The sequence below is a fragment of the Topomyia yanbarensis genome, chromosome 3 (assembly GCF_030247195.1).
Source record: "Topomyia yanbarensis strain Yona2022 chromosome 3, ASM3024719v1, whole genome shotgun sequence".
Taxonomy (NCBI): Eukaryota; Metazoa; Arthropoda; class Insecta; order Diptera; family Culicidae; genus Topomyia; species Topomyia yanbarensis.
The window spans coordinates 50457460-50483888 of NC_080672.1; the positions used below are offsets into that span (position 1 = coordinate 50457460).

A 26429-nucleotide genomic window follows, 5' to 3' on the forward strand; every position below is an offset into this window, starting at 1 on the left:
TTTAATAACCTTTCAGCGCCATGCCGCAAATCATATATATTGCTCAGTTTTTCTAAAGTGAAAAAAATCTCAGAAATCGAACGGAATCTTGAGACTTTTGTACGAATACTAGAAGTTGGGGTGCTAGGTCATTTTGTCATTCATATTAAATTTAGCCATTTTCTTCTTCCATATCCTGAAACAAAAATTCGCAAGATAAACCTAGCCGAGATGAAATTGAATATCTTTCAATAGCGGTGCTAACCTTCCTACAGACGCGCTAGTACACTGAGTGCGCGCTACTCAGAAAATCAAGCGAAAGAATCTTTGAACACCAGCGCCTACTCTTTCAGTGAGTCATTCACGCAACTTCAGGAGGACCAGATAAAAAGCTTTCAACAAAGTATAACTTTTGAAGGGATCCTTGCGAACGAATGGTTTTACCTTCGTTTTACAGGCGGAACCCAGTCCTATCAGATTATATTATAATTTAATTAAAATTTTTGCTTATAATAAAGTTATGCGGGTTTAAAAACAGGGTACAATAAAATTAAAATCAGCCAATACTCTTCACAAAGCATTCACAGCTATTTGGTCTCTTCGAGAAAGTTGGGTATTTTATGATAAAAAGTACCTTCAACCATTTACGCGAGCAGTCAGAAACAAACAAAAAAAAAGTAAAAATAAGAATTTTAAGAGTAGTCTCATAACTCGATTGCTGTGACTGACAGAGACAACATGTCTTCAAAGTGTATACAAATATTCTTCACAACTTTGCCAAACACGGCCAAGCACTGCCTGTTTTGGTCCAAAAGTTAAATTTTCTTCAGCCTACCATGAATATTTTTACATTTCTTATAAAAGAAATGTATAGAATTCGCTCAAACTTTCAAGATTTTTTTCGAGGCCCGGAGGGCCGAGTCTTATATACCAATCGACTCAGCTCGACGATTTGGGACAATGTCTGTGTGTGTGTGTGTGTGTCTGTGTGTGTGTGTGTGTGTATGTAACGGACAAATTCTCATTCGTGTTTCTCAGCAATGGCTGAACCGATCTTATTCAAACCAATTTTAAATGAAAGAACTAAAAAACAGTATGAACGCTATTAATTTGTTTTTGATTCTGATGTTTAGTTTCCAAGATATGAATGTTTGAATGCGTAAAAATGGCGTTTTTTGCAGTTTTTTTGAATTATCTGCCGAAATCGACAATATAGATTAACAATTTATATATTTTTAGACAGCTTTAACGAATACCTTTGGAACAAGCTATAGATTGTTGAAATCGGACTATTATCAAAAGAGATATTGAACATTAAATGCGGACGAAAGATTTTTATCATTTCCCATAGCCAGAAATATGACCAAAAACATGCAATCTATTATTAACGCCAAAACGGCTTACTTTAGGTCAATAGTATCTTCGGAGAATTTAATGGAGGTAATATGCCCTTTCTTTTGGTATTGTGCTTTTGTTGATTAATCCCCCTATGAGTGAGATATTTTCACAAATTTTCTTGGAAGTGATTATATCGAAATGATGCCTTCAGCAAATTTGTAGCTTTTACTTTTGCAAATAACTTTACTGAAGACTTTAAATATCTATTTTGAATACTTTAAAAGTTATGGCTTGTTGTTTGTTGATTACTCTTTGTCGCCTATTTATTGTTCAATATAGTAATAATCCATTGAAATAAGCTAAACATTATTTCGATAAATCGAATTTTGTATTTCATTTTACTATCTACAACCGCTAGAAATAATCACCGAACACTTCCAAGTTGTCTGGAAGGAACTTGATAACTTATCAGTACAAAAATGTTCATTTGTGCGAACCTTCTGACTGCAATTTTTCTAACTTATAACCATCGGATCGATCTGAAACATATCGGAAAATGAAAAGCGAAATAAATAACTCCAAGCAACGGCGTAGCCACGAGAAGGTTTTGGGGTTTACCACCATACAACACCCCCCCCCCACCACACCCAACAAAAAAATTGGATTGAAGTTGAAAATTTATTGATGCTGACTGATTTAATTCAATATTACAATAACAATTATCTGATCCGTAGATTGATAACCTGTTGTTGTAGACATCATGAGGACGTTTGATAAATTGTCGGAATGGGGTCCTGATATGTAACTGATCTATTGGTTTTGATTTCACAGTTGTCAAATTGCATCAATACCAAATTCCTGCCTGAAAACATTCCAATAGAAAATTCCAGAGTTCTGTAATCAATCACAATCCTCAGATTTATTTTCAAATTGAGCTCGTTTTTGTAGAGATGTACTGTAATAAGGGCCTTTATTTAATAGGAAGCGAAGTTAAAATTGATTTAATGAAACATAGAACTGCTCACCAAAAAAATGCATAACTTTCAACATTTGCTAAAAATGTTTTTGCCTTTCTCATTCACTCTAAAATTCGTCAATCTAATCCCGACCTGGAGGGCCGAGTGTCATATACCAATCGACTGAGTTCGTCGAGATCGGAAAATGTCTGTGTGTGTATGTACGTGTGTGTATGTGTGTATGTGGAAAAAAATGTGACCTCTGTTTCTCAGAGATGGCACAAAGTTAGTCTCAAATGAAAGGTACAACCTTCCCATCGGCTGTTATTGAATTTTTTATTGATTGGACTTCCGGTTCCGGGGTTACGAGTTGAAGAGTGCAATCACGCAGCAAATTCCCATATAAACTGAAATGAAAAATTTCAAAATCAAATTTGTATTTTTGATGCCAAATGACTTTAAAATGCATGAAACATTGAGATGTTTGACAAAAATTGACTTTTTTAGACTTTGTTATGCAATCACTCTAAAAATCTTCAATTATACCGGCCCGAGGGGGGTATGCAGTGAGGGGTTGCTACTTTAAAATTAAAACTAGTTTAAAATTTCTTAACAAGTTGAAAATTTTCGGCAAGACCTGGACCTCCCGGATCTTTCTCCATGATCCGCCGCTGGTTTCAAGCGATGTTTCAGTATCACATAGTATCTCAAGATCGTGGCTGTCGATCCATTGTATGTATGTGCAAATCGTACTGAACATGTAATATTCATTCCCACCATTGTATTGAACATAACCAGCCATGGAATCGTAGTCTGGACAAATGAGACAAGCACAATTGCACCACTAGATGGATTAAAACAGGTTTTTATTTTGGGAATGCGTCGAGTTGAGACGAAAACGTAATATGATTAATAACGAGGATAACACTTTCCGAATGTAGAGACAAATTTATGAAAAATGACGATTTCCATTCGACTCTAGCAGTTCCCGATCGATTTTGATGAGCATTTAATTTTTGTTATATGACCAATTATATGTATAGGTCAAATGTTTAAAAACAGTAATTTAAGGTCAAGATAGCATCATTTTGAAACCGCCAATTTCGGAGGTTTAGTATCTTCAATGAGTTTTATAAACGTTAAACAGCGCATCATTTGATAAAATAATTTTGACGGTATATCGTCCAAGAAGTATTTATGGTGAATTTTCTCAGGTTAATATTCATGACTACAATAAAGTCTCAACAAATTCGCTAAAGACACGAACCTTGTTACTATTTTCTGGAAAATAATTCTGCATAATTTTAAAACTTTAAAATTTATGGTTTCTGAAATATGCCGTTTGGACAGTAAGATCGATTTTCCCCAAACCCGCACCAAACCGAATTTCTGGCTACGCCGCTGACTTCAAGTAAGTAGAAACAAAGTCGTTCTACACTCGAAAGAAACTTCTTCGAATGCTGAATATCTATTATAATACATTGACACCCCAATTTTATCAGCCAAATATGAATTGCCAAATATGATTTTTATTGCATCGAACTACAACAAGTTTTAGGTAGCTGTCAAGGGGTTATTTTATAGACTTCTTCCAAAATTTGGCGAACCTATTCCAATTCGTATACCAATTAATTGGTATACTTAAGGGTTTATATGTTGCAGATAGAGAAAAAACTGAAGTTTTCAGCTTTTTTCCTACACAATATTACGAAAGCTTATTAAACAATTTTTCCTAATATGTTTGTGAAAATTATAAACTATTTGAAATATTTTAATAGTTTAATTTTTTATTTAACCGTGATTTTTTAATAAATAGTGACCATCGCTTAACAACGTAGTCTATTTTTCATGGCTTGCGGTGAGCACGATCTCTCGAATTGCTGAACTGAAAATTATGGAAAAGAAAATAATTTTTAGTGTTCTTTACAGATTTAACTCGCCGCGCAGATAGCTCTGAATTAGACCCGCTGGTGCCCTAAGACGATTTCGCTAGATTTTCGGAGCACTGTGCACCCAGTGCATTAACGCAAGTGACGGAAGGTTATCGAAAAGTTTCGTGGAAATGAAAATTTCAGTAATGATGATGATTTTCCCAAACGGTTCGTTTTCGAGAGGTTTTTATTTGTTCTTTGGCATTAGGATTAGCGATAATAATTCAAATCAAGGATACTACTGGGAAGTCACCTTTAGAAAAAGTCGATGTCGAAGTAAAATTTGGAACTATGCACGCATGCACTTCAGAGATAGCGTGATATCAGGAGCTGCGATTTCATTTCAACGCTTTGTTGTGAAAAGGGCGATACTCACAAATGTAAACATAAGGCTTTTTCATACATGCGAATGATTAATAAATAACCTTTTTAGGAAAACTCAGTTTTCCCACCACAATTTAGATATTTTATTAACAGAGCATTAACAATAATTCGATGTTATGTCTATTTTATGGGCCATTTTTTCGCTTTCCTATTGATTTGGTTTGAGATTTCTAGCACTGATGTTGTCCTATGCTGATTTGAGCGATTTTCTGAGTCCTGCCACTATCCCATGTAGTATGTGTTATCAAAAACATCGCGAAGCATCAAGTTCTAAATGTTCTCAAACGATATAATATCCGAAGAGAGTGATAAGAGTTATAAGAAATGTCTCATCACACTGTTAGGTGGATTAAAAGCGTTTTTATTAATATTATTGCCAAGAGGTGGCGCTTTTTACACACACGAATATTAAAGAATATCACTAAAATGTTTTGACTCCAATGAATTGAGTATCTCAAAACGCTATTTTGAAGTACTGTGCCTTGCCGGGAGCTCTGGTAATATCGGAGATCTCACTCTCTTCCAGAATGTAACCATACATTCAAAATTAAATTACTCGCGCGCTGTACGAGCAGTCAAGTACCCATGCGAATATTCAAAAGACTACACGGTTACATATGCGAAGTTTTATACACAGTAGGACACGCGATAACTAAACGCCCGCGTGTTCAAACAAGTTAACATAGAAACGCTCAAACCCTTCGTGATCTCCCGCGCACCCCTATGCTCACAATCTCGAGAACATGAAAATATGCCAGTGATCAAATGACCGTTTTAGCCTTTATAAGATTATAAACGCATTCTCTATCACTCAATCGCGAACGTACAAACGCCTGCTGCCACGCGATCATGATGTATTCACGCTTCCATATCTGACCCATACACTCAATATTACAAATTGCCCGTAGCAGTTGGTCTTAATCAGTGTTTAGTGGGTGATATTTCCTATCTCGTCGCCAATATAGTGACAGAACCTGAAAAAGAGCGCTACCGAGAATTTAGTTCTACAGCTTCAGCCAGACACTCTTAAAAAAGTAAACTATTAGCAAGGCTTCTACCAATCTGTCTGAAAAAGCTACTGTATGACACTATCACCGATTAAGATAACTTTATCAACCGCATAGCAGAATGGTATCACCTCTATATCCGGTCTTCTTTCAACAATTTGCCACGTTACGATTAAAAAATTTTCACACGCACAGTCCTTATCGTGAGCACTGATTAATCTATCATTTTTGGTAGGCTCTCTATAATTTCGATAAACCTTAAAGCCTAATCACTTTCGAATATTTTAAACCGATGTGGGCCACAAGTTCTGTTTAGTATCGTCTAGTCCATCGGACAAACTGGACTCCTCGGAACAGCGATGGAGTTGTTTTTCAAACTGACACTCGGTCTGATTGTGATTACCGGATTCACTGGATACACAAAAGCACAAGATACTGATTTCGAGATTCGCTGCGGTCGGGTTTCGTACGCTTTTTTCGCCGACCCGAATGATTGCGGTAGGTTCGTGTTCTGCGAGGAAGGAATACCGGTAGAGTTCGAGTGCGAGCCGGACGAGATCTGGTCCCAACCAGACGCTAGCTGTGTGCTGGGAAATCGGGAAACCTGCGAACTTTGGGACGCACAGGATGCTTGTCTTGGGCTGGACGATGGTCCCATAGTTTATCCGAGAAATTGTGAAAAGTTTATCAATTGTACCGACGAGCAGGCGGTGGTTGTGGATTGTCCGTTGGGTTTTGTTTTCGTGGAAAATGGAATCGATTGTGTGATCGGCAGTGCGATGCTGTGCACACCCTTGGATCATCGTTGCCCAGATAATGGAGTAGAAAATAATGTCGTGCATCCTGATTTTTGCGATGCTTTCATTAGTTGCAATGGAAATGAGACAATGTTGGAATTTTGTCCGGCAGGTGAAATTTTCCGTTCGGATATTCGATCTTGTGCTCCAGGTGACCCGGTGAGATGTACTTTAACACAGTTGGACACTATTTGTATGGACAGACCGGATGGTATCGTTCCACATCCTGAAAGTTGCACCTCATTTGTGGAGTGCTACGAGAACAATACAACGGTGGTGCCATGCAGACGAGGCGAAGTATTCAATCCACGAAGTTCGGAGTGTGTAGTTGGTAATGATGAGACTTGTGAGGTGTTGGACGGTGTATGCATTAACCAACAAAGTGGGAGGATATTTGAAATTCCGCACCACTGTGACCTGTATATTGAGTGTTCCGACAATAATGCTACGCTGGCTTCATGCCCAGGGGGTAAGATTCTTCGTCCAGATATGCAGTTTTGTGTTCCAGGTGATAAAGAAACCTGCGAGTTCACTCCTCTTGAAGACATGTGCAATGATTTACCTTTCGGAACGATTTTCCCACATCCAGACGATTGTGGGAAGTACGTGAGATGTGCAGTCAGCTCAGTCACGGAAATCCCTTGTCCAGAGAACCACATCGTTAGACCGGGCAGTATCGATTGCGCTCCAGGAGACCCAGCAACCTGTCAGCTTTTTGAGGATCTATGCATCGATAGAAATAATGAAAGACTTCCTCATCCAAATGATTGTGGCTCCTACATCTACTGTCAAGGCAGTCAATCGGTCATCTTGACGTGCCCTCCAGGAGAAATATTTGAAGAGACTGGACAAAAGTGTATACCGGGAAACACCGAAACATGTGAGCCGTTGACCTGTATTGGCCAGGAGAATGGTTCTTCATCTCATCCCAATGTGTGCAACGTGTTCATTCGATGCGAAAGTGGACAGGTTTCTCTACAACTGTGCCTTTTGGAACATATCTTCCATCCAACTTTACTAGTTTGCACACCGGGTGACATATCCAGTTGCATTTTCGATCCTATCGAAGAAATGTGCGTGGGACGATTCGATGGAACACGTTATCCTTACCCGGCATTAGATGAATGCACCCGGTACGTCGTCTGTGACAGTAATCAATCCAACGTACAATCGTGTCCCGCAGAAACTGTCCTGCTGCCACAGTACATGGAATGTGTGCCAGGAGATGTTGAAACATGTGAACATTTTGAAAATCTCTGCGATCCGGACCATGAAGAAATCTTTCCTCATCCTAGCAGATGTGATATCAGAATTATATGCATCGCTGGAAAGCCTGTTCTAGAATTTTGTCCAGATGGGCAGATAGTTGACCGGGAATCCTTGCAATGTGTTCCCGGTGATATCAATGACTGTAAACCACCGGAAACTTTTTGCGTTGGCCGACCTGATGGTGATTATGAGAACCCAGATGACTGCACTCAATTTATTCGTTGCATCTCTGGAGTGGCGTCGAAACTGAACTGTCCCGATGGCGAAATTTACCGTCCGGAAGTGGAGTTTTGTGTTCCTGGTGATGCTAATACCTGCGAATATTTTCCGCTAGAAACAATGTGTCAAGGTCGCCCTAATGGTCAACGATATCCTCATCCGGGTGACTGTGATAAATTTGTCATTTGTCAAAATCAAGAACCAACGGTGCAATCGTGTGAACGAGGTACAGTTATTCAGCCTGGAACAACGGAGTGTGTTGCTGGAAATACAGAAAGTTGTGAAGTGTTGAGTTTGTGTACAGAGGAAGCTGATGGGACCATTATTCCTCATCCGAATCATTGTGATATATTCATCCGATGCATAGAAAGCGTGGATGTCGTGGAAGAATGTCCAACAGGGGAAATTTTGGATCAATCCCAAAACGAATGCGCTCCTGGAGATTCGGAAACGTGTATACTTACTCCTGAGCAAAATGTTTGCGCCGAGCTGCCTGATGGAACCATACTTCCAAACGAGGACGATTGTACTGGATTTTGGACATGTGTGGAAGGTTCTCCGGATCCGAATTCTTGTGAAAGGGGAGAAGTTTTTCACGAACCTGATTTAAGCTGTGTTGCGGGCAACGTAGAAGCTTGTGTTGCGCTTAATGATGTTTGTTTCGAAGAAACCGACGGGACAAATCTTGCTCATCCCAGCTTCTGCGATCTGTTTATACAATGTAGCGATCAGATTCCATTGCTGCAAAGTTGTCCACAAAACACAATATTTGACTCGGCGCAATCGCAGTGTTTACCCGGTGATCCAATCACTTGTGAACTAGCTCCCACACCGAATATTTGCGCCGAGCTACCCGACGGAACAAACCTTCCAAACGACAATGACTGCAGCCAATACTGGACATGTGAGGGAGGCTTGGCTCTTCCAGCCACCTGCAATAGAGGTCATATTTTCCATTCCACTGAACTGATCTGTATAGTGGGAGACACAGAAACTTGTGAAGTGTTGACTGAAATCTGTTTAGAGCAAACCGACGGAACAAACCGCGCTCATCCTAACTTCTGCGATCTGTTCATTCAATGTAACAATCAGGTACCACTGCTCCAAACCTGTCCACAAAACACAATATTCGATGCCGCCCAATCGCAATGCTTACCCGGAGATCAGAGCACTTGTGAACTAGCTCCCACACCGAATATTTGTGCCGATCTTCCCGACGGAACAAATCTTCCAAACGACAATGACTGCTCCCAATACTGGACATGTGAAGAGGGCTCGGCCATTCCAGTTCCTTGCGATAGAGGTAACATATTTCATCCCACCGATTTGGTCTGCATACTTGGAAATTCGGAAACCTGCGAATTGTTGGATCAAATCTGTTTAGAGCAAACCGACGGAACAACGCTGGCTCATCCCAACTTTTGCCATCTGTTTATTCAGTGCAACGAACAGGTATCATCGCTACAGACCTGCCCGATAGACACCATATATGATAACGAGCGACAACAGTGTCTTCCCGGGGACCCGAGCACTTGCGAACTTACTCCCGAATCGTTAGTTTGCGCTGGCCAACCCGATGGAACTCTTCTACCGAACGAGGATTATTGTGCCGGATACTATCGCTGCGAGGAAGAACAACCTATATCCGTGCTATGCCAACCAGGAAACATCTTTGACCCGACAATCAGCAGTTGCGTTCCTGGCAATGATGTTACCTGTGAAGACTACAGCGCCCTCTGCGCGGATCAGTCGGATGGAATTTTACCGTTTCCAGTCATAACTCGATGTAACCTATTTCTAGCCTGCTCAACAGGGGTCGCCTCCACCGGTTCGTGCCCCGCGGGTGAGATTCTGGTCGCGGAATCGCAACTTTGTGCTCCGGGAAATTTGGAATCTTGCACTTTGACAGATGATAGCTTTGAATTTTGCAATGGTTTAGAAAATGGGCGGTATGTACATCCCCTGCTCTGCTATCTGTTTCTGGAATGCGCAGAGGGTGTGACACAAGTGAACGCGTGTCCAGCGGAGGAAATTTTCAGTCCTGATGAGCTGCAGTGTGTGAGTGGGGATAGAATGAGTTGTTCCGTAGCATCGCTTACTTTTGTTTCGAATTAAATCAGTTAGCCTTAACCCTAATTACGGCTTTCAATGGTTGGGCTCGGCTTTGCTGCATAATCTGATGACATCCGTCAAATAGCGTGGATTCGTTGAAAAAAATCCTCAGCTAAGCGCTCCGATTAGCAATCTTATCGGTTGATACGCTAATCTCTTAGTAGCTGATATCAAAGTTAGCGTTGGGTGGGGTTACGCCAATCCATGAGTTATCGGCTACAATGGTTAATTTTTTTTCATTATTTGCTGTGGGCCACCCAAGCGACGAAGAAACATGTGTGCCGATAATCGCAGTGATTGAGTGCTTATCGACTACTAATCGATGTTTTACTGCGTTTACCATCAATCTTCTCATTTAACCGTCCGAGGTTTGCAACAATGTCTACATTTAGACGACCGCTTCGTGCTCGTAAACGACCTCGCTAGATTTTCTGACAGTGATGCACTCAGTGCAACTAAGCGACGGCCGGAAAATTCAACAGGATGGCCCAATTTCTATACAACCCTATGCCCGTCCAATGCATTGGAATGTTGTAAAAGCACATGGTAATATTAAACGACCACATTAGTGTAGAAATACATTAATGCATGCGAAATTAACTACATGCATGCATATGCGACAAACAAACACGATGCACAATAAGAGCCAATATATTCTGAACACGATGCACAATAAGAAACAAACGCTCGAACCTTTCGCGACAATGTGAATAATCAATTACTCATATATACGCTTATGGGCTAGCAATCTTAAAAACGCCCCGGTGATTAAGTCACCGTCCAAACACTTACGAGTAAACGCGCCCTCAAGTGCAATTATACAATTGGGGAGTTTCCAAAAAAAGTTTTCTTAATTTTCGAACTCGTGATGTTGTGATAAATCTTAAAGTAAGCTCAGATGACAAATTGCACATCATTTCCATATTAACTTTTGAAAGGACTAATAATATTTGTAAACAAACTTTACTTTTGCTAATTTCTCTTATTTTTTGCAATTTTGAACCCCCGCCCATTTCGCTTGAAATTTGTGACAATGACACTAGGAGAAAATGTGAGGTAAAAATAGCACTCAGCACTCCAAAAATTACAGTTTGTTCCTCATTCTAAGGTAATAAGCTCAGTAGGTGAATGGAGAAATTTTCGTTTCTCGAAAAATACGGATAATTGGAGTTTTGGGACCTTATTTTTAATAACTTGCTCTATGCTGCAAAGTATGCATATTTTGCAGTTTTTTAATGTGAAAAAATCTCAGGGATGGAATTTAATGATAAATGGTTTCTAAATAAAACGTTCCCGAATTTTCCCGATAACGAATTTATTTCTGTTTTGTTCCTGCATTTTCCGCGCTCAACAAGGTACACTTAATAAAAATTGATTGTTGAATACTAGAGATATATGCTCGATAAATTTGATAGGAAATTCAAAATACCCTAGAACTCCGACTTTTCGTATTTGGACAGGGGTCAAAAAGATTCTGTTCGATTCCTTAGATTTTTTCAATTTAGAAAAAGACAAAGAGCTAAACAAATTTCAAAATAGGGGATTTTTGGGACAAAATGTCCGAAAAATACAATATTCGGTATTTTTCGATAAGTGAACTTTACCCCATTCACATATTAAGGTTAGCAATAGATATAAAGTGTAATTTTTTGAGCGCTTCTTCAAAAGTTATACCATTTAGTAGATTTTTCCTCTTATTTTCTCATAATACTAATGTCAAAAACTTCAAGCGAAGTGGGCTAAATTTGTCCAAATCGTGTGGAATTGGTAGACTAGAACTCGACAATATTTCAGTTATTTCAGTTCGAATTTCAATATGTTGATGCTACCCCCTCCTTTCCACCTCACTACGCCCTATTTCTCAACTACCTACGACCGTGAGATTGAGCTCAGACTTTTGAATAATTCATCCAAACATACCAGTGTGGTAAATATAAAATATATGATATTATTTCGGTATGCTGTATGAAATACCATTGGTACACCAGCAGTGTTGACAAAAAAAAAAGATTTTTGGCATTTAATTCGAACAATCAAACTTTGAACAGCTATAAGTTGTTTTAGAGACACTCTAAGGCCATACATCCTTTGGCAAAGATGTTTAGCATATCCTAGACTATACTCCTATCTACTTGTTGGCATACTTCAGAAGGAATTGTAGTTTATAGAATTGAAAATGCAAAAAAGTAGGTTTTCCCATACTAATTTCCATGCAAATTTCAAACGCAATGCACTACGCCGGGTCCAAACCAATCGGCCCCAAAATTTGCACAGTTATTTGGGACCCCAAATGGAACCAAAAAAGTGCTATGCTGAAAAAAAACGATCATTTTGCCCCACCCTAACCTGTAGTGCTTCAGTCGACCAATATCATCGCTAGCTCATGAATCCACCGGAACGAACAACGACAATTAAATATTGTTACTAATTAAGGAATTCCACGAAGATCCGTCGGAAAATATTTAAAATCGTGACCGACTATCTTAGATTCCTATAAAACTTTACGCGTTTCACCAGCATGGAAGACTAAACATTTTTTACAATCAGTAAGATTATTTTGACTCAAGAGCATATTTTTTATAAGGGCGTAGACATTTCTACGTGCCATATATTAAAACTTTTTTATTCGATAACTTTACTACAGCAAACCTTTCTGAGTTACAAGGAATGAACATTTTTGAACGACAAAAATATACACTGTAAAAAATGTTGTGTTACTTTTCACAAAACAAAAAAAATATGACCGAACTAGTTAGCTTAATCATCATACCCTTTGGTTGAATAGTATTTTGATTGTTTTCGTATAGCATTCAAATGGTTAATATATCGCCTTGATGTCAAAGAGAAAGTCGCAGGAAATGTTGTGGACCTTTTGAAAAACTTATTGTTGTTGATGTAGAAATGCGAATAAATTCTGAAAAGGTCGCAATAAAACAAAAGAATTGTGTTGTTAAAACAAAATTTAAAATATCCCGAGAACTACTAAACTTCAGAAAAAATTTGTTATGAGCATTTTGATTTAAAATAGTGTTTAGAAATTATATTTTTGACTGCAAATAGCATGAATTATAAAAATATGCCCAAAGTTTTTGTTAGGAAATCTTTTTTATTGATAGCTTCTCGATGATCTAAATAACTGCAAAAGTTTCTTTTACGTCTTTAAAACGATAAACATTAGATTTTTGACATTTTATGATGGGATAACACGAATCATTTTAACATAGGGCATAATCAGTCGAATTAACTGCTTTTATTGGAAAAAATTCTAAATATTTCGAAAGCTATCGCATTTTGGAAGATTTTTGTTAAGTTCATTTTGGTTTAAAATGATACTTAGAATTATATTATGTAATAAAATTACAGCTTTGTATGTCAATTAGTATGAAATTTAAAAACATGTATAAAGCTATTGTTAGCAAAACTTTTTTACCGATAAGCTCTCCATCATACAATCATATTCAAAATGTTTCTTTTATCTTAAGGTTTTTGTTGACAAAATAGAAAAATGGGGTTTTTACAATTAAAATTTTAAACACAATTTTTTCGCCTTGTGAAAAATGACAACATTTTCTTCAGTGTGCATTTTTTTCGCACAGAAATATTCATCCCCAGTAACTCGTTCTCAGAAAGTTTTGCTGTATAAAATACAGTAATCTAACAAAAAAAATTGAAATTGATGCACGTAGAAATGTCTATGCCCTTTTGAAAAATTGGACTTGTATTAAAGTATTGCAATTGTCAAGGAAAATCATGTAGATTCATAAACCGAACAAAACTTCAAAGTTTCGTTCGAATCGACGATGGTCATAATTTGTGGCCGACCGGTTTCTCATGGAATCCCTCTATTGCGGATATTACACCTAAATAGATTCACAGCTAAATAATTATGTCACACAAAAATAGGCTCACACTGCCGGGGGTGAATTCACCCCCAGGGGTAAATTGGATGATTGTTGGGGGTGAATTATGCGGGACAAATTTTAACTTGTTATCCAAATATTCCCGTCGGGTATTTGTCTTTATATGTTTTGTCAGTATGTCAAGAATTTAGATGCTTACTGAGAGTGCCCTGGAACAGGTTTCTTATTGTAAAATTGTGGCATTCATCCAATTGAAAATCTTTTTTACAGGGTTATAGGGTTACCTCCTGGTAAGGGGGTATAGGGTTATAGGGTTACCACCCGGAAATTTTACTAACCTGGAATATGTTGTTATAGAATCACTTTGAACCTATCTTACCTATCTGCTGAGCTTAAATAAACTCTTTCATTCTTTTTGTAACTCGTCGAAGTATCAATCACCAATATTGACTCACATTGACCATTTGTTGTTTTGTTTTGGGAAAGCATGATGCACGCCACTACTTTGAGCTTTTCTTACCGCATGCGGAATGAAATTTGGACAATATTCAAAAGACAATTTTTTTGTAGAAAACCATTTATTAAATGTTCTCTCTGTATGAAAACATTTGTCAGCTTATTAACTTAATGTAGAAAAAAAATTGAGCCCATTCGAGAAGCTTAATGATAGTTTACAGGAACTTTTTGCAAAGGAGTCAAAAAAATTGATGTTGGCATATTCTTAATTTCTTTCTTAATTTTGATTATCACGTTTGTTTGTTTTAGGTCGAAAATTATTGGCATATACTCTCTGCTTCAAATTATTCCAGAAATCCTCATTTGGGTGAAATTTTGGTACATTTGGATGTTTATCAGCCTTTGGTACAAAAAGTATGTCGTAATCCTCCAATGCGCCAAAACTTTTTTTGGCGTAATAGCTAGGTGCCAGATTGGGCGTTCGCTGCCATTTCGTTCACATGGTATCTCCTAGCGGATCGAAATTAACACTGGATGTTTAAAATAAGTGTGCCTAGAGTATGACGTTTAGTGTGATGCCTTGCAACCGGTTGCATTTTTGTTTTAATGCTGGAAGCGTTGTCCAAATTTCATTCCGCATACATTATTAGCTGTAAATTTATCGTGTTTGTAAACCGTATTGTCCATTTAGATAGGTGTTAAATTTCAATTCCCTGGCTATCGAAAAAAAATCAAAAGCACCGGGCACTCACGCTGTGGAGGAGCAGCCGGACAACCATTGCTCTCTGCCACAGCTAAGTACCGTGAAGCAGGCAGGAAAACGGTAGCATCTGTGAAGCACACTGCGATGTCTTCCGAAATTTTTGCTGGGCACAAAATATTCAGTTATTCGTCCTCACAGTCGCTAGGAAGGTTCCAACAAGGTAGCAATTTTTTCTATCTGGCCAACAGTTAAGGTCCGCTTCTGGAGCAGTCAACATTAAAACCGGAGAAACTTATTTTAACATATTGAGTTAAAATTATTCATCGTACCACTATACTCGGAGAAATAGACGCAAAACCCGGAGGCCATGAGATCCTCTCCAAAAACTGGAGTCTCCGGGTCAAACCCGGAGGTGTAGCATCCCTACAGGGTAATGATGGTAAACAATTTTCAGAAAGCGGTACATCATGGGGATAAATATTCGGAAAGGGGTACATGGAACGAAAAAGGTTGAAAACCATTGCTCTACAGGATTGTGCATAGGATATTCGGTTTGTATATTTACTGTCTTCGTGCAGTTTGACGCGAGGATATTTATTTTGGCGTTTCAAAATTTTTAAATTTGCTCGAAAGTCTATCTACAGATGAAACAGGCAATAGTGTATTTTTGTTTGCACAGTACTATGTTTAATATCAAATATACTAATGTCTTTCTCAATCTCAAAGCGAAAACGAGTGTGTGGAGGAAATAATGAAACTGAATTTACACAATGCTTTGTCGTAGGCCGTTGTCTCATTTTTGTTTTCGCGATATTCTGGCGGTTTGGAAAATAGCGTCCCTCTCTCGTTATTTTCGCTTGATTGTGGTAAATGAAAGACATTTTTCGATGTTTTTTGGTTGGACCAAAACTACAAGGGACGCCCTATAGGATTGCGCAGACTGTTGACGTAGGATTATACTACCGAATGTAAAATATTTTGATTATATTTCATTTATTAGTATGCTTGGATGTGTAATAATAAACTAATTTTTTTTTGTGCATCTAAATTGATCATTTTAATCAACAAACACTTCCGTCGGTACATTTTTAACAAATTCGCAATTCGCTGGCCGAGGCAAAACTAAAAGCTCTTTCGCTTGTGGTGTACGCGATGCTGAAAACACATGGCACACTGTGTGCTTCTCATAGAAACGTAGCATTGTGGGTGTCCAAATTTGTCGTCCCAAGGCTGGGATGCGGGGCCTTCTGTGTGGAAATGCATGATATTTTGACTATGTTATATAATAATGCTATAATATCAAAATCTATAGTTTTATCCATTGGAATCAGTGCTTACAAAAGTTCCTGAGCGATATATGCAAACATTACGAAAATTTATCGTGAAATGGCCGAATTGCAAGCGATCAAAACCTTCCAACTTTTCGTTATATACCAGTTTTGCTGAATTTTCAAAGTACATTCCCATATCGAAAACAAAGACGAAGTCCTACGTCAAAAACTTCGAAATAGAAAGTTTATCTGGATTATTTTATTTTTGGCAGAGAATGAAAGGGGAAAATCATTCTGGGAGAACAGAAATTCTTTGAATAAAGTTTGTGGAAAATGACACCGTGTTTACCTATCAGTATACAATCAGCCATCATGTATGCTGATATGCAAAAGCTTTTATTGTTGCAGAATAGGTTTCAACCAGAAAGCGCCTAAATGTACCTTCGTTGTTTTCAGACCTACACGCTCAAATCGTTCATAATATACTACGGTTAGTTCTACTGATTTACTGCGGAAGAACTTGGCAAACTTTTGATAGTAAGCTGTTAGACACCAGACATGGATTGTAAACTTCTTGATATATTGTTGTTATTGTCATAGCCAAACAATCCATTCTGTTAAAATATTTTCATTTCATTCTGATGGCGATAATGTGTTGAGTCGAATCAAATAAGCCAACTTTATATAAACGATAATATTTCTTATGGATCCGATAACCAATTACAAAATTTAAAGTTATTCAAGAAAAAACCCACGAACACAACAAAAATGGTTTTGGAGAAATGATACACCATTTTTTCCACAATATGTACCAATCTGTAAACGAATGCTACTGCAAGCTTGACACAAGAACCGTTCGAGATAACTTTATCAAGTGCAAGGCGGAACTTTTAGAAGATAAGATTTTAAACAATTGGCTATCGAGTAAAAATAATGGATTTAAATTGAAAGTTTATCGCAAGTTGACTAATCGATTGACGTTTGGCTAGACTCTGTATCTGATTTTTCATTAAACCCAAACATCAAATTGCTATCGATTATTTTGGGCTAAAGAGGTTGGACAAGTTCCAATTAGTATCAAATGGCCTATCCAACAGACTGGACTCCCCTTAACAGCAATGGAGTGGTTGTTCAAAGTGACACTAGGGCTGATTGTAATTGCTGGCTTAGCTGAAGGCACGCAGGCTCAAAGTACTGATTTTGAGATTCGCTGCGGTCGGTTTTCGTTTGCGTTCTTCGCCAACCCGAGCGATTGCGGTAGGTTCGTGTTCTGCGATGAAGGAGTGCCGGTTGAGCACGAGTGCGAGCCGGACGAGATCTGGTCCCAGCGAGACGCTAGCTGTGTGCTGGGAGATAGGGAAACCTGCGAACTTTGGGATGCACGGGATGCTTGCCTTGGGTTGGACGATGGACACATTGGTTTTCCGAGAAATTGCGAAAGGTACATAAACTGTTTCGAAGAGCAGGCCGAGATTGTGGATTGTGCGCTGGGATGGATTTATGTGGAAAATGGAACCGATTGTGTGATCGGCAGTGCGACGCTGTGCAAATCGTTGGAATATCTTTGTACAGATAACGAAACACAAAATCTTTTCATTCATCCCGATTTTTGCGATGCCTTTATTAGTTGTGACGCAAATGAGATTATGTTGGACTTTTGTCCCGCAAATGAAATTTTTCGTTCGGATATCCAATTTTGCGCTCCAGGTGATCCGGAAAGATGTACTCCTACTAGATTGGACGATCTTTGTGTAGACAGGCCCAGCGGTATTGTTGCGCATCCTCAAGGATGCACCAAATTTGTGGAATGCTACGAGAACAGTCCAACCGAAGTGCAGTGCCAGCGAGGTGAAGTATTTAACCCACGGAATGCGGAGTGTGTTGTCGGTAATGATGAGACTTGCGAGGTGTTGGGTGAAGTGTGCAATAACCAACCAAATGAATGGGTAATCGAAGCGCTAAATCATTGTGACCTTTATATTAGGTGCTCCGACAATAGCTCTTCGCTGCGTTCATGCTCACCGGGTACCATTCTTCGCCCAGATATGCAATTTTGTGTTCCAGGCCACAACGAAACTTGTGAGTTTACTCCTCTTGAAGAAATGTGCAATGAGTTACCTTTTGGAGCGGTTTTTCCTCATCCGCATGACTGTGGGAAGTATGTGAGCTGTGCAATCAATTCAGTTTTGGAAATTCCTTGTCCAGTGAATCACATCGTTAGACCGGGCACTATCGAATGTGTTCCCGGGGACCCTGCTACCTGTCAACTTTTAGAAGGTTTATGCATCGACAGAAACGACGAGAGAATCCCTCATCCAACTGAATGCGGCTCCTACATCCACTGTCACGATGATCAGTCAGCCATTCTGATGTGTCCTTCAGGAGAAATATTTGAAGAGATTGGACAAAAGTGTATGCCGGGAAATACCGTAACATGTGAGCCGTTGATTTGCATTGATCAGGAGACTGTTGTTTCACCTCACCCTAATCTATGCAACTTGTTCATTCAATGCGAAAGCGAAAAAGTTTTCCTACAACAGTGTATTCAAGGATCCATATTTCATCCAACTTTACTAGTTTGCACGCCGGGTAATATTACCAGTTGCGTTTTAGATCCAGTCGAAGAAATGTGCGTGGAACGATTCGATGGAACACGTTATCCTTATCCGTATATACATGAATGCACCCGGTACGTCGTCTGCATCAATGGTCAATCCAATGTACGATCCTGCCCTGACGAACATGTCCTGCTACCACAATATTTGGAATGCGTACCAGGCGACGTTGATACTTGTGAACATTTTGAAGATCTCTGCTCCCCAGACCATGAAGAAATCTTTCCTCATCCCAGCAGATGTGATATCAGAATCGTGTGCATCGCTGGAAAGCCTGTTCTAGAATTTTGTCCCGATGGGCAAATCGTTGATCGGGAATCGTTGCAATGCGCTCCTGGTGACATCAACGACTGTTCAACACACGAGTTCCAATGCGATGGCCAGCCTGATGGTGATTATGAGAACCCAGATGACTGCACCCAATTTATCCGTTGCATCTCTGGAGAGGCATCGAAACTGAACTGTCCAGATAGCGAAATTTACCGCCCGGAAGTGGCGTTTTGTGTTCCCGGTGATGCTACTAACTGTGAATATTTTCCGCTGGAAACAATGTGTTTAAGTTGTCTAAATGATCGACAATATCCTCATCCGGTTGACTGCGATAAATTTGTCATTTGTCAAAATCAAGAACCAACGGTGCAAGAGTGTGAACGAGGTACAGTTATTCAGCCTGGAACAACGGACTGTATCGCTGGAAATACTGAAAATTGTGAAGTGTTAGCTTTGTGTAGGGGAACGCGGGGCAAGTCCGACACCTTAAGCGCAATAATTTTTCTAAAATTCCACAAAGTTCCTAAAATTGTATATTCTGTGCATAATCCTTGTTTAGGTGGTTCTTAACAAAATATAATTTTTTCAGCGTTTCAAAAAATTGAATTCATTAAAAATTATTGGTTGCCAAAAAATGGAGAAAAATGTCATTTTAAAAACGCTGCGGGTAAGACCGACACCCCAAAGGGGCAAGAGCGACCCCCTTTTGATCTTTCTTTCTGTCTAATTGTTTCCAATGTATTGTGTATGTGTGATAACGTGCAATTATGTGTATATGAGTATGTGTGATGCAAACGCATACTTTCTGTAGTTTCATCGCGTAGCAAGAGGAAGAGCATTCGAATGCGTGGTGTTATGAATAAATCATGTTTAACGCATGGTTTATAATATGGTACAGGTTTTCTCAAGTAATTCTTTCGAGCTTTATTGCCACTTGTATAGCCATTCTAACGAGGAAAAGCTATTCTGCAAGCAGATTATATACGCTGTTACTAGGACTCATTCACTTAGAAGTGACGCACGCTTCGTAGTAAGCTATCCGGTTCGTGTTGTGATTTTTCGGAACATTGTCGATCAACAATCCGATGGTCAATGAAATTTTTTCATCAATATCATTTCAAAATCTCATATTAGATTATACTTTTCGTTTCTTTTTGTAATATTATTATGAATCACGTTCAATTAATTTTTAATTTTTTTGGTCGGCTTGAGACAATACTGATAAATAAATGCAAAAAACATAGTTTCCGTGTATTTCAATTATTAACATGACGTAATTATAGTATTATTGAACACAACAAATATACCCAGTCGTTTGTATCGAATCAAAAACGAACCCAATTATCTAAACACCGTGTCGGTCTTACCCCACCCAAAACTGTCGGTCTTACCCCAACAGCGCCCATTTTTGTTAAATGCTCAATTAACAGTATTGAAATACTCAAACTTATCTTCAATACATACAAATAACGATATGGAGAGTAGAATAGAATGTGTGACAAAAAAACTGTTCATTTTCAAAGCTTTTGTGTTATTAAAACCTTAAAATGTATCAACTAAAAATAACATCCAAAAGCGCATCAACTTTGCTTTCGCTTGTTTTGTTTATTTTGTTGACGTTTATGAACCCATATGGCATCGATATGTATCGAAATTCCAAAAATAATGGTACTAATAATATCCTGTCATTATTGTATGATTTAAAATTTGATATCTGGGAAAAGTCGTGGGGTGTCGGGCTTACCCAGGGTGTCGGGCTTCCCCCCAGTTCCCCTACAGAGGAAGCTGATGGATCAGTTCTACCTCATCCGAATCACTGTGCTATATTCATCCGATGTGTAGATAACGTGGATATCGTGGAGGAATGTCCAACAGGGGAGATTCTGGATCAATCCCAAAACGAATGCGCTCTTGGAGATTCGGAAACTTGTATTCTTACTCCTGAGCATAATGTTTGTGCCGAGCTGCCTGATGGGACCATACTTCCAAACGTGGACGATTGTAGTGGATTTTGGACCTGCATAAAAGGTTCGCCAGACCAGAATTTTTGTGGAAGAGGAGAAGTTTTCTATGAAACTGGCTGTGTTGTGGGTAACGTTGAATCTTGTGTTGCGCTAAATGATGTTTGTTTCAAAGAAACCGATGGGGCACACCTCGCCCATCCAAACTTCTGCAATCTCTTTATCCAGTGTAATGATCAGGTGTCATTGCTTCAAACCTGTCCCTTAAACACAATATTCGATTCGACACAATCGCAGTGTTTACCAGGTGATCCCAGCACTTGCAAGCTAGAGTCCACACCGGATGTATGCGCCGAGCTTCCGGATGGATCAAAATTTCCAAATGAAAATGACTGCACCCAATACTGGATATGTGAGGGAGGCTTGGCACGTCCAGTTGCTTGCGATAGAGGTAATATTTTCCATTATAATGAACTAGCTTGTATACTGGGAAACGCAGAAACAGGCGACGTGTTGGATCAAATCTGTTTGGAGCAATCCAGTGGAATAACGCTCGCTCATCCTAACTTTTGTGATCTGTTTATTCAGTGCAACGAAAAGATACCATTGCTGCAAACCTGCCCGTTCGAAACCATATATGATAAAGAACAACAACGGTGTCTTCCCGGTGATCCGAAAACTTGCGAACTTACTGCGGAGCCGTCAGTTTGCGCTGGACAACCTGATGGAATTCTTCTGCCCAACAAGGAATATTGTTCTGAATACTATCGCTGCGAGGGAGAGGAACCAATATCCGTGCTTTGTCAATCTGGAAACATCTTCGACACGACGAGCAACAGTTGTGTTCCCGGAAATGATGCTACCTGTGAAGCCTCCAATGTTGGACAAATTCTGAAACAAATGTCTCATTTATTTTCTTTTTTTATTTTTCTTTACATATTGATAGATATTTTTCCAAATTTTCGATGAGATTGAATGTTCAATTTTTACTAGCACTGAAAATTCAAAAGGTAGGATTTCGCTGAAACAACAACTACTACTACTACCACTAATGGTACAGTTCTCTAGTAAGCCATGTTCATCAATGATCTAAAGCACCAACAGTATAAGTCAAATCGCGGCGATCAGGAACAAACTATTATTTTAGCCACTTTTCTTAGAATGGTCCAATAAATTTATCTTAAGAGGACCTGCTCTGTTGTAGTTTAGCGAACGCATATCTTTCAAACCATAGTCCAATGAACCTGAAGCCAATTTATGTTTTAATCAACTCTCTGAAGTCTAACTAGTTTGTATCTGCTATCAGAAAGAAGTTTATTACAAACATCTAATGCCTAGTCAGTACCGTACAACTAATTATTTTTTAGTAATAAATAGTAGTATAAGACTAACTTAATTTTTAACATTTTAGGTACCAAACTATGTTATACTCATTAGCGCGTATCATTCATACAATTTCTATATTTAATGCTTTGTGATGCAATTAATGTCACTCAAGCGTGTTTCACAAATAAACAATTGTAAATATAAATCTCGCTTTTTTATTTCTCTTATAAAACATGATCTTCACGAAGCGCGCAGTTTGATGCGCCACTTCTTTCAGAGACTACCACTAACCCAAGCAACCAAAAGTTCGTATAAGGGAGCTGCATAAGCTTCTCGTTTTAAGTAATTTTGCGATACGTTTTATGTTCTTATAGCGGCTTAAGCAGCTTTCAAGTTCCATTCAAGTTTAAGCAGCTTGAAAGTTCGCTAAGAACTTTATGGGAACTTTAAAGTGTGCTTTTTAAGTATTATCCGAACTTCGGGTTGCTTGGGAAGTTTGAAACATCCCGGATTAGACTTCAGAAAATCGCAAAGAAATAGACACTGAAAATATCATAGCATCAGTTTTTCCATGTATCCTACGTCAATATGTCCTTATTGCGGCATGAGTTTTACAAGAGTTTTATACATAGATATCATATATGTTGTCTAGTGTTTTCATATTTCATAAAAATGTCTTCATTTGTCTTCACTAACTAATACTCGGAATTGGTTGTTTCTTTTGAGTAAAAAGTGTCCTAGAAACCAGCCAGAATTCTGAGCGGTTTCACGGATTGATGAAAGTCTTCAAAATATCTTCAAGATGTAATATTCTTCCACTTATTTTAAATGTCCTCAGAATGAAGACAGGCCCTCTCATCTGGCATTTCCGATTCCATCGAATGTCCACGAGATTTGATACCGTCCACATATATTTAGATTCAAACGTAATAAACATAACGGCGTGCTTCAGATGGTTTTGTATCATGTATTCGACTGGATCAATCCGCTGAGCATTATTAAACACTGAGTGTCAAATATGATGAAACTGAGAAATCCTATGCTTGCATTTCTTTCCTTTCAATCGTAAATCTTTTAAGAGGTGTTGTTTTATAAAATAATTAATCAAATTCTTCGACTGTTGATCGTCAGCCGGCGCACACTTTCTCTAGCCAGAGTCTTAGTTTCCACAAATTCCTCGTTTACTGGTAACTGCTCTTTTCATGTTCACTCTCCGCTTTATTATCACCCAATACTTTTGTCGGACCAGAAGATAATTGAATGGATTCAGCTCTTTTACAAGGAACTGGACTCCAATGTCGTTGTACCATTGTTGTTGCTATAATGGCAACTAGATAGATCTGACTCAAACTTTAGCGAATCATCATAAGCCATAGGGGAAGGTAGCCTTAGACGGACACTGTGAATAAGATGGACACCTTGCATTTCTCACAACCTGGAAAAATTCAGTTAAACCTCGAGCACTCGGGCTGTTGTACTTTGTGATTTTTCGTTATCATTTAGTTGAAACGACATTTATCAATGCCATACCACTATGTTTTCCTCAGAAATTATGTTTTGGACAAGATATGCACTTTTATGCACTGATATACAGCAAGCGCAACAATAAAATCTGAAATTGTTTAATAAAACCAGACCAATTGAACGCGCGATGGGGGAAGTTCGAACAAACAATATTCTGTTCAATATATCTCGTGATCTCGATTATGTGGAGGGTTACTTCCTTCGGCAAACTTGTTCAGAAGATCAAGAGCTAGTTAATGGAAAATAAAATTGTTTAAAATAAAATTCTGCCGCGAGGTGACGCCAGTGGGCATGTTATTTTCTCAGCTTACTGTGTCTCAAGATCTAGATTTTTTAGAAAGTCAGTATCATCGACGAAGTTTCTAAGCAAATCAAAACTTATGAGGTGGTAATACAGCTGCTTCAGAAAACTACCATTAGGCGGCGCTAATGCACATGTCAGTTGTTCAACCTAATGTATCTCAATTTCCTGATTTTCAGCATTCGGAAAAGTTGCTCACGAGATCAAAACCTTCGAGGTGGTATATCGAAAAATATGGAATTCTTCCACCAGGAGGCGCTAGTGAACTTGAGCATGTAATTCTTTCGACCTACTGTAACTCAGTTTCCTGACTCTTCGGAAGGTCATTGTTCTCTTTTTTCTTCGAACTAAAACCGAAAATGGTGAATATCACCAAGGGAAAGAATAAATCGATGATATTCCGAAAATAAGTTCACTAAATTTTCAGATGACGTTCCTCTTACTTAACTAAACTAATTTTTTCATTTATGTACGGAAAGAAATTAAGATTTGGAAGTCGTAAAACTCCTGTGTACCATTGTGTACCATCTGTAACACCAATCAACCACTAACGATGATAATCGGTAAAAGGGGCTGCTTATAACACGCACAGAAATAATGACACAACCATCCTAAATACATAAAAATGCTAACCAAACACAATTGTTCTTCAATTTGTTCAACGTACTGATTTGATTCGAAAATCGTACAGTTCACTTATGATATGAATTTTACTATCATACTGTGGAAAAGACACTGCACTTCTAAATAGTCGCAATCTTAACATTCAGAAATCATGAATATACATGCTCACTAGCGCTACCTAGTGGCAGAATCCTAAACTATTCAGTGTACCGCTTCGTAGGTTTTTATCTCTTGTACAACTATGTCGAAGACACCGTCCTGGAAACAAATCAGGAATTCGAGATACAGTAGGCCAAAAATGGCATGGTTACTAGCGCCACTTAGTGGCAGAATATTGAACTGTTTCGTATACCATCTCGTAGGTTTTGATCACCAGAACAACATTGCCGAAGACACATATCTGCATTAAAATCAGACACTTTAGATACAGTAGATCAAAAAAAAATAATGCTCGCTAGCGCCGCCTGGCGGTAGAATTCCGTCATGTTCATTCACCCGTCCGAAAGGACATTATCTACTGCCCAAGTTTGCAGAAGAAAGTAGTGATCCAAATGATGCGGATCACGAAATATTCTAAAGACTATCTGTGTTGTACAATTGTGTTTCGCCAGATGTTTGGTTCAACAATCGATGTCTACCGCTGTGACCGCAACGCCCTCAACATCTACAAGACATCAGGTGGTGGTGTGCTTATCGCCGTTCGCTATGGTATAAAAGCCAGAGTGATCAACGATGACTGAGCTCTGAACAAGTGTGGATATCAGTGAAGCATGCCGATCGCAATCTATTCCTCTGTGTCGTGTATTTTCCTCCTGTCAGAATTCGTGATTTTGAATGATATTGTTATACTGGGCGACAACAACTTATCTGGTTTGACGTAGTTGGTTATCAACAATGCCAGTTGTATTTTAGATAACTAAAGCGGCAAATCAATAATGTCATCACGAAAGTGGACGTACATTAGACCTCTGTTCTGTAAGTGCCTGGACTACGCTCCGTACTGCATGTGCATCGTCTCCCACTACATCTTCTATTCGCTGGTAACCAAAGAGTTAACTTTAAAGGCGTCACAAGCTCTTTCGTCTACGATTTTTAAAACGCTGACTACGACAGCATCGTTAGCACGCTTGTGGATATAAATCTGGGATGGGATGAAAATCTTAACAATGACGACGCGAACGAAGTAGGAATCAGTAGCGATGGGCTCAAATTTCACGTTCCTCATGTTGATTAGAGATTTGTGCCTTGCCATGATTTGTCTTTTCATCATTTCCCTGATGGGAAGGATTAGGGAAGTGCTAAGGTTAGGGATAAGGATAATAACGACTCAGAGAAGATTACGGTAATATAAACCATGTCAATACCCCCAGGGGTATTGAGATAACAGAACGATAACGTCCCCGAAGACATATTGTCATTCATATTCGGCTTAGACCGATTTATGTTTAAAAACTTTAGTCATGACTTGTTGGAAGCCATAATTCAGTTTTTACCTCTTTTGCCTTAGAAATTCCAGAGAACGGCCA

The 26429-nt window shown here is 38.8% G+C and overlaps 3 protein-coding genes across 3 annotated transcripts in view; all 3 read left to right on the forward strand.

Moving 5' to 3' along the window:
* The window catches only part of LOC131693197 (MOXD1 homolog 2-like), a 321492-nt gene that overhangs the window by 13391 nt on the left and 281672 nt on the right, over window positions 1-26429 (forward strand). The window lies entirely within an intron of this gene.
* Window positions 5552-22473, forward strand: LOC131686924 (uncharacterized). The gene is made up of 3 exons (XM_058970955.1): window positions 5552-9983; window positions 17380-19557; window positions 20715-22473. The coding sequence occupies exons 1-3, from the start codon at window positions 5955-5957 to the stop codon at window positions 22095-22097; spliced, it is 7590 nt and encodes a 2529-aa protein (XP_058826938.1). The 5' UTR covers window positions 5552-5954; the 3' UTR covers window positions 22098-22473.
* On the forward strand, window positions 17305-20049 carry LOC131693196 (uncharacterized). Its single transcript, XM_058980828.1, has one exon. It carries the CDS (start codon window positions 17401-17403, stop codon window positions 19735-19737), a length of 2337 nt encoding a protein of 778 aa, XP_058836811.1. The 5' UTR covers window positions 17305-17400; the 3' UTR covers window positions 19738-20049.

Coding starts and splice junctions, on each gene's coding strand:
- LOC131686924 (XM_058970955.1), top strand. CDS start 5,955: ATGGAGTTGTTTTTCAAACTGACACTCGGTCTGATTGTGATTACCGGA. Junction 9,984..17,379: donor CCGTAGCATCGCTTACTTTT/GTTTCGAATTAA, acceptor CCTATCCAACAG/ACTGGACTCCCCTTAACAGC. Junction 19,558..20,714: donor AAGAGTGTGAACGAGGTACA/GTTATTCAGCCT, acceptor TAAAACCTTAAA/ATGTATCAACTAAAAATAAC.
- LOC131693196 (XM_058980828.1), top strand. CDS start 17,401: ATGGAGTGGTTGTTCAAAGTGACACTAGGGCTGATTGTAATTGCTGGC.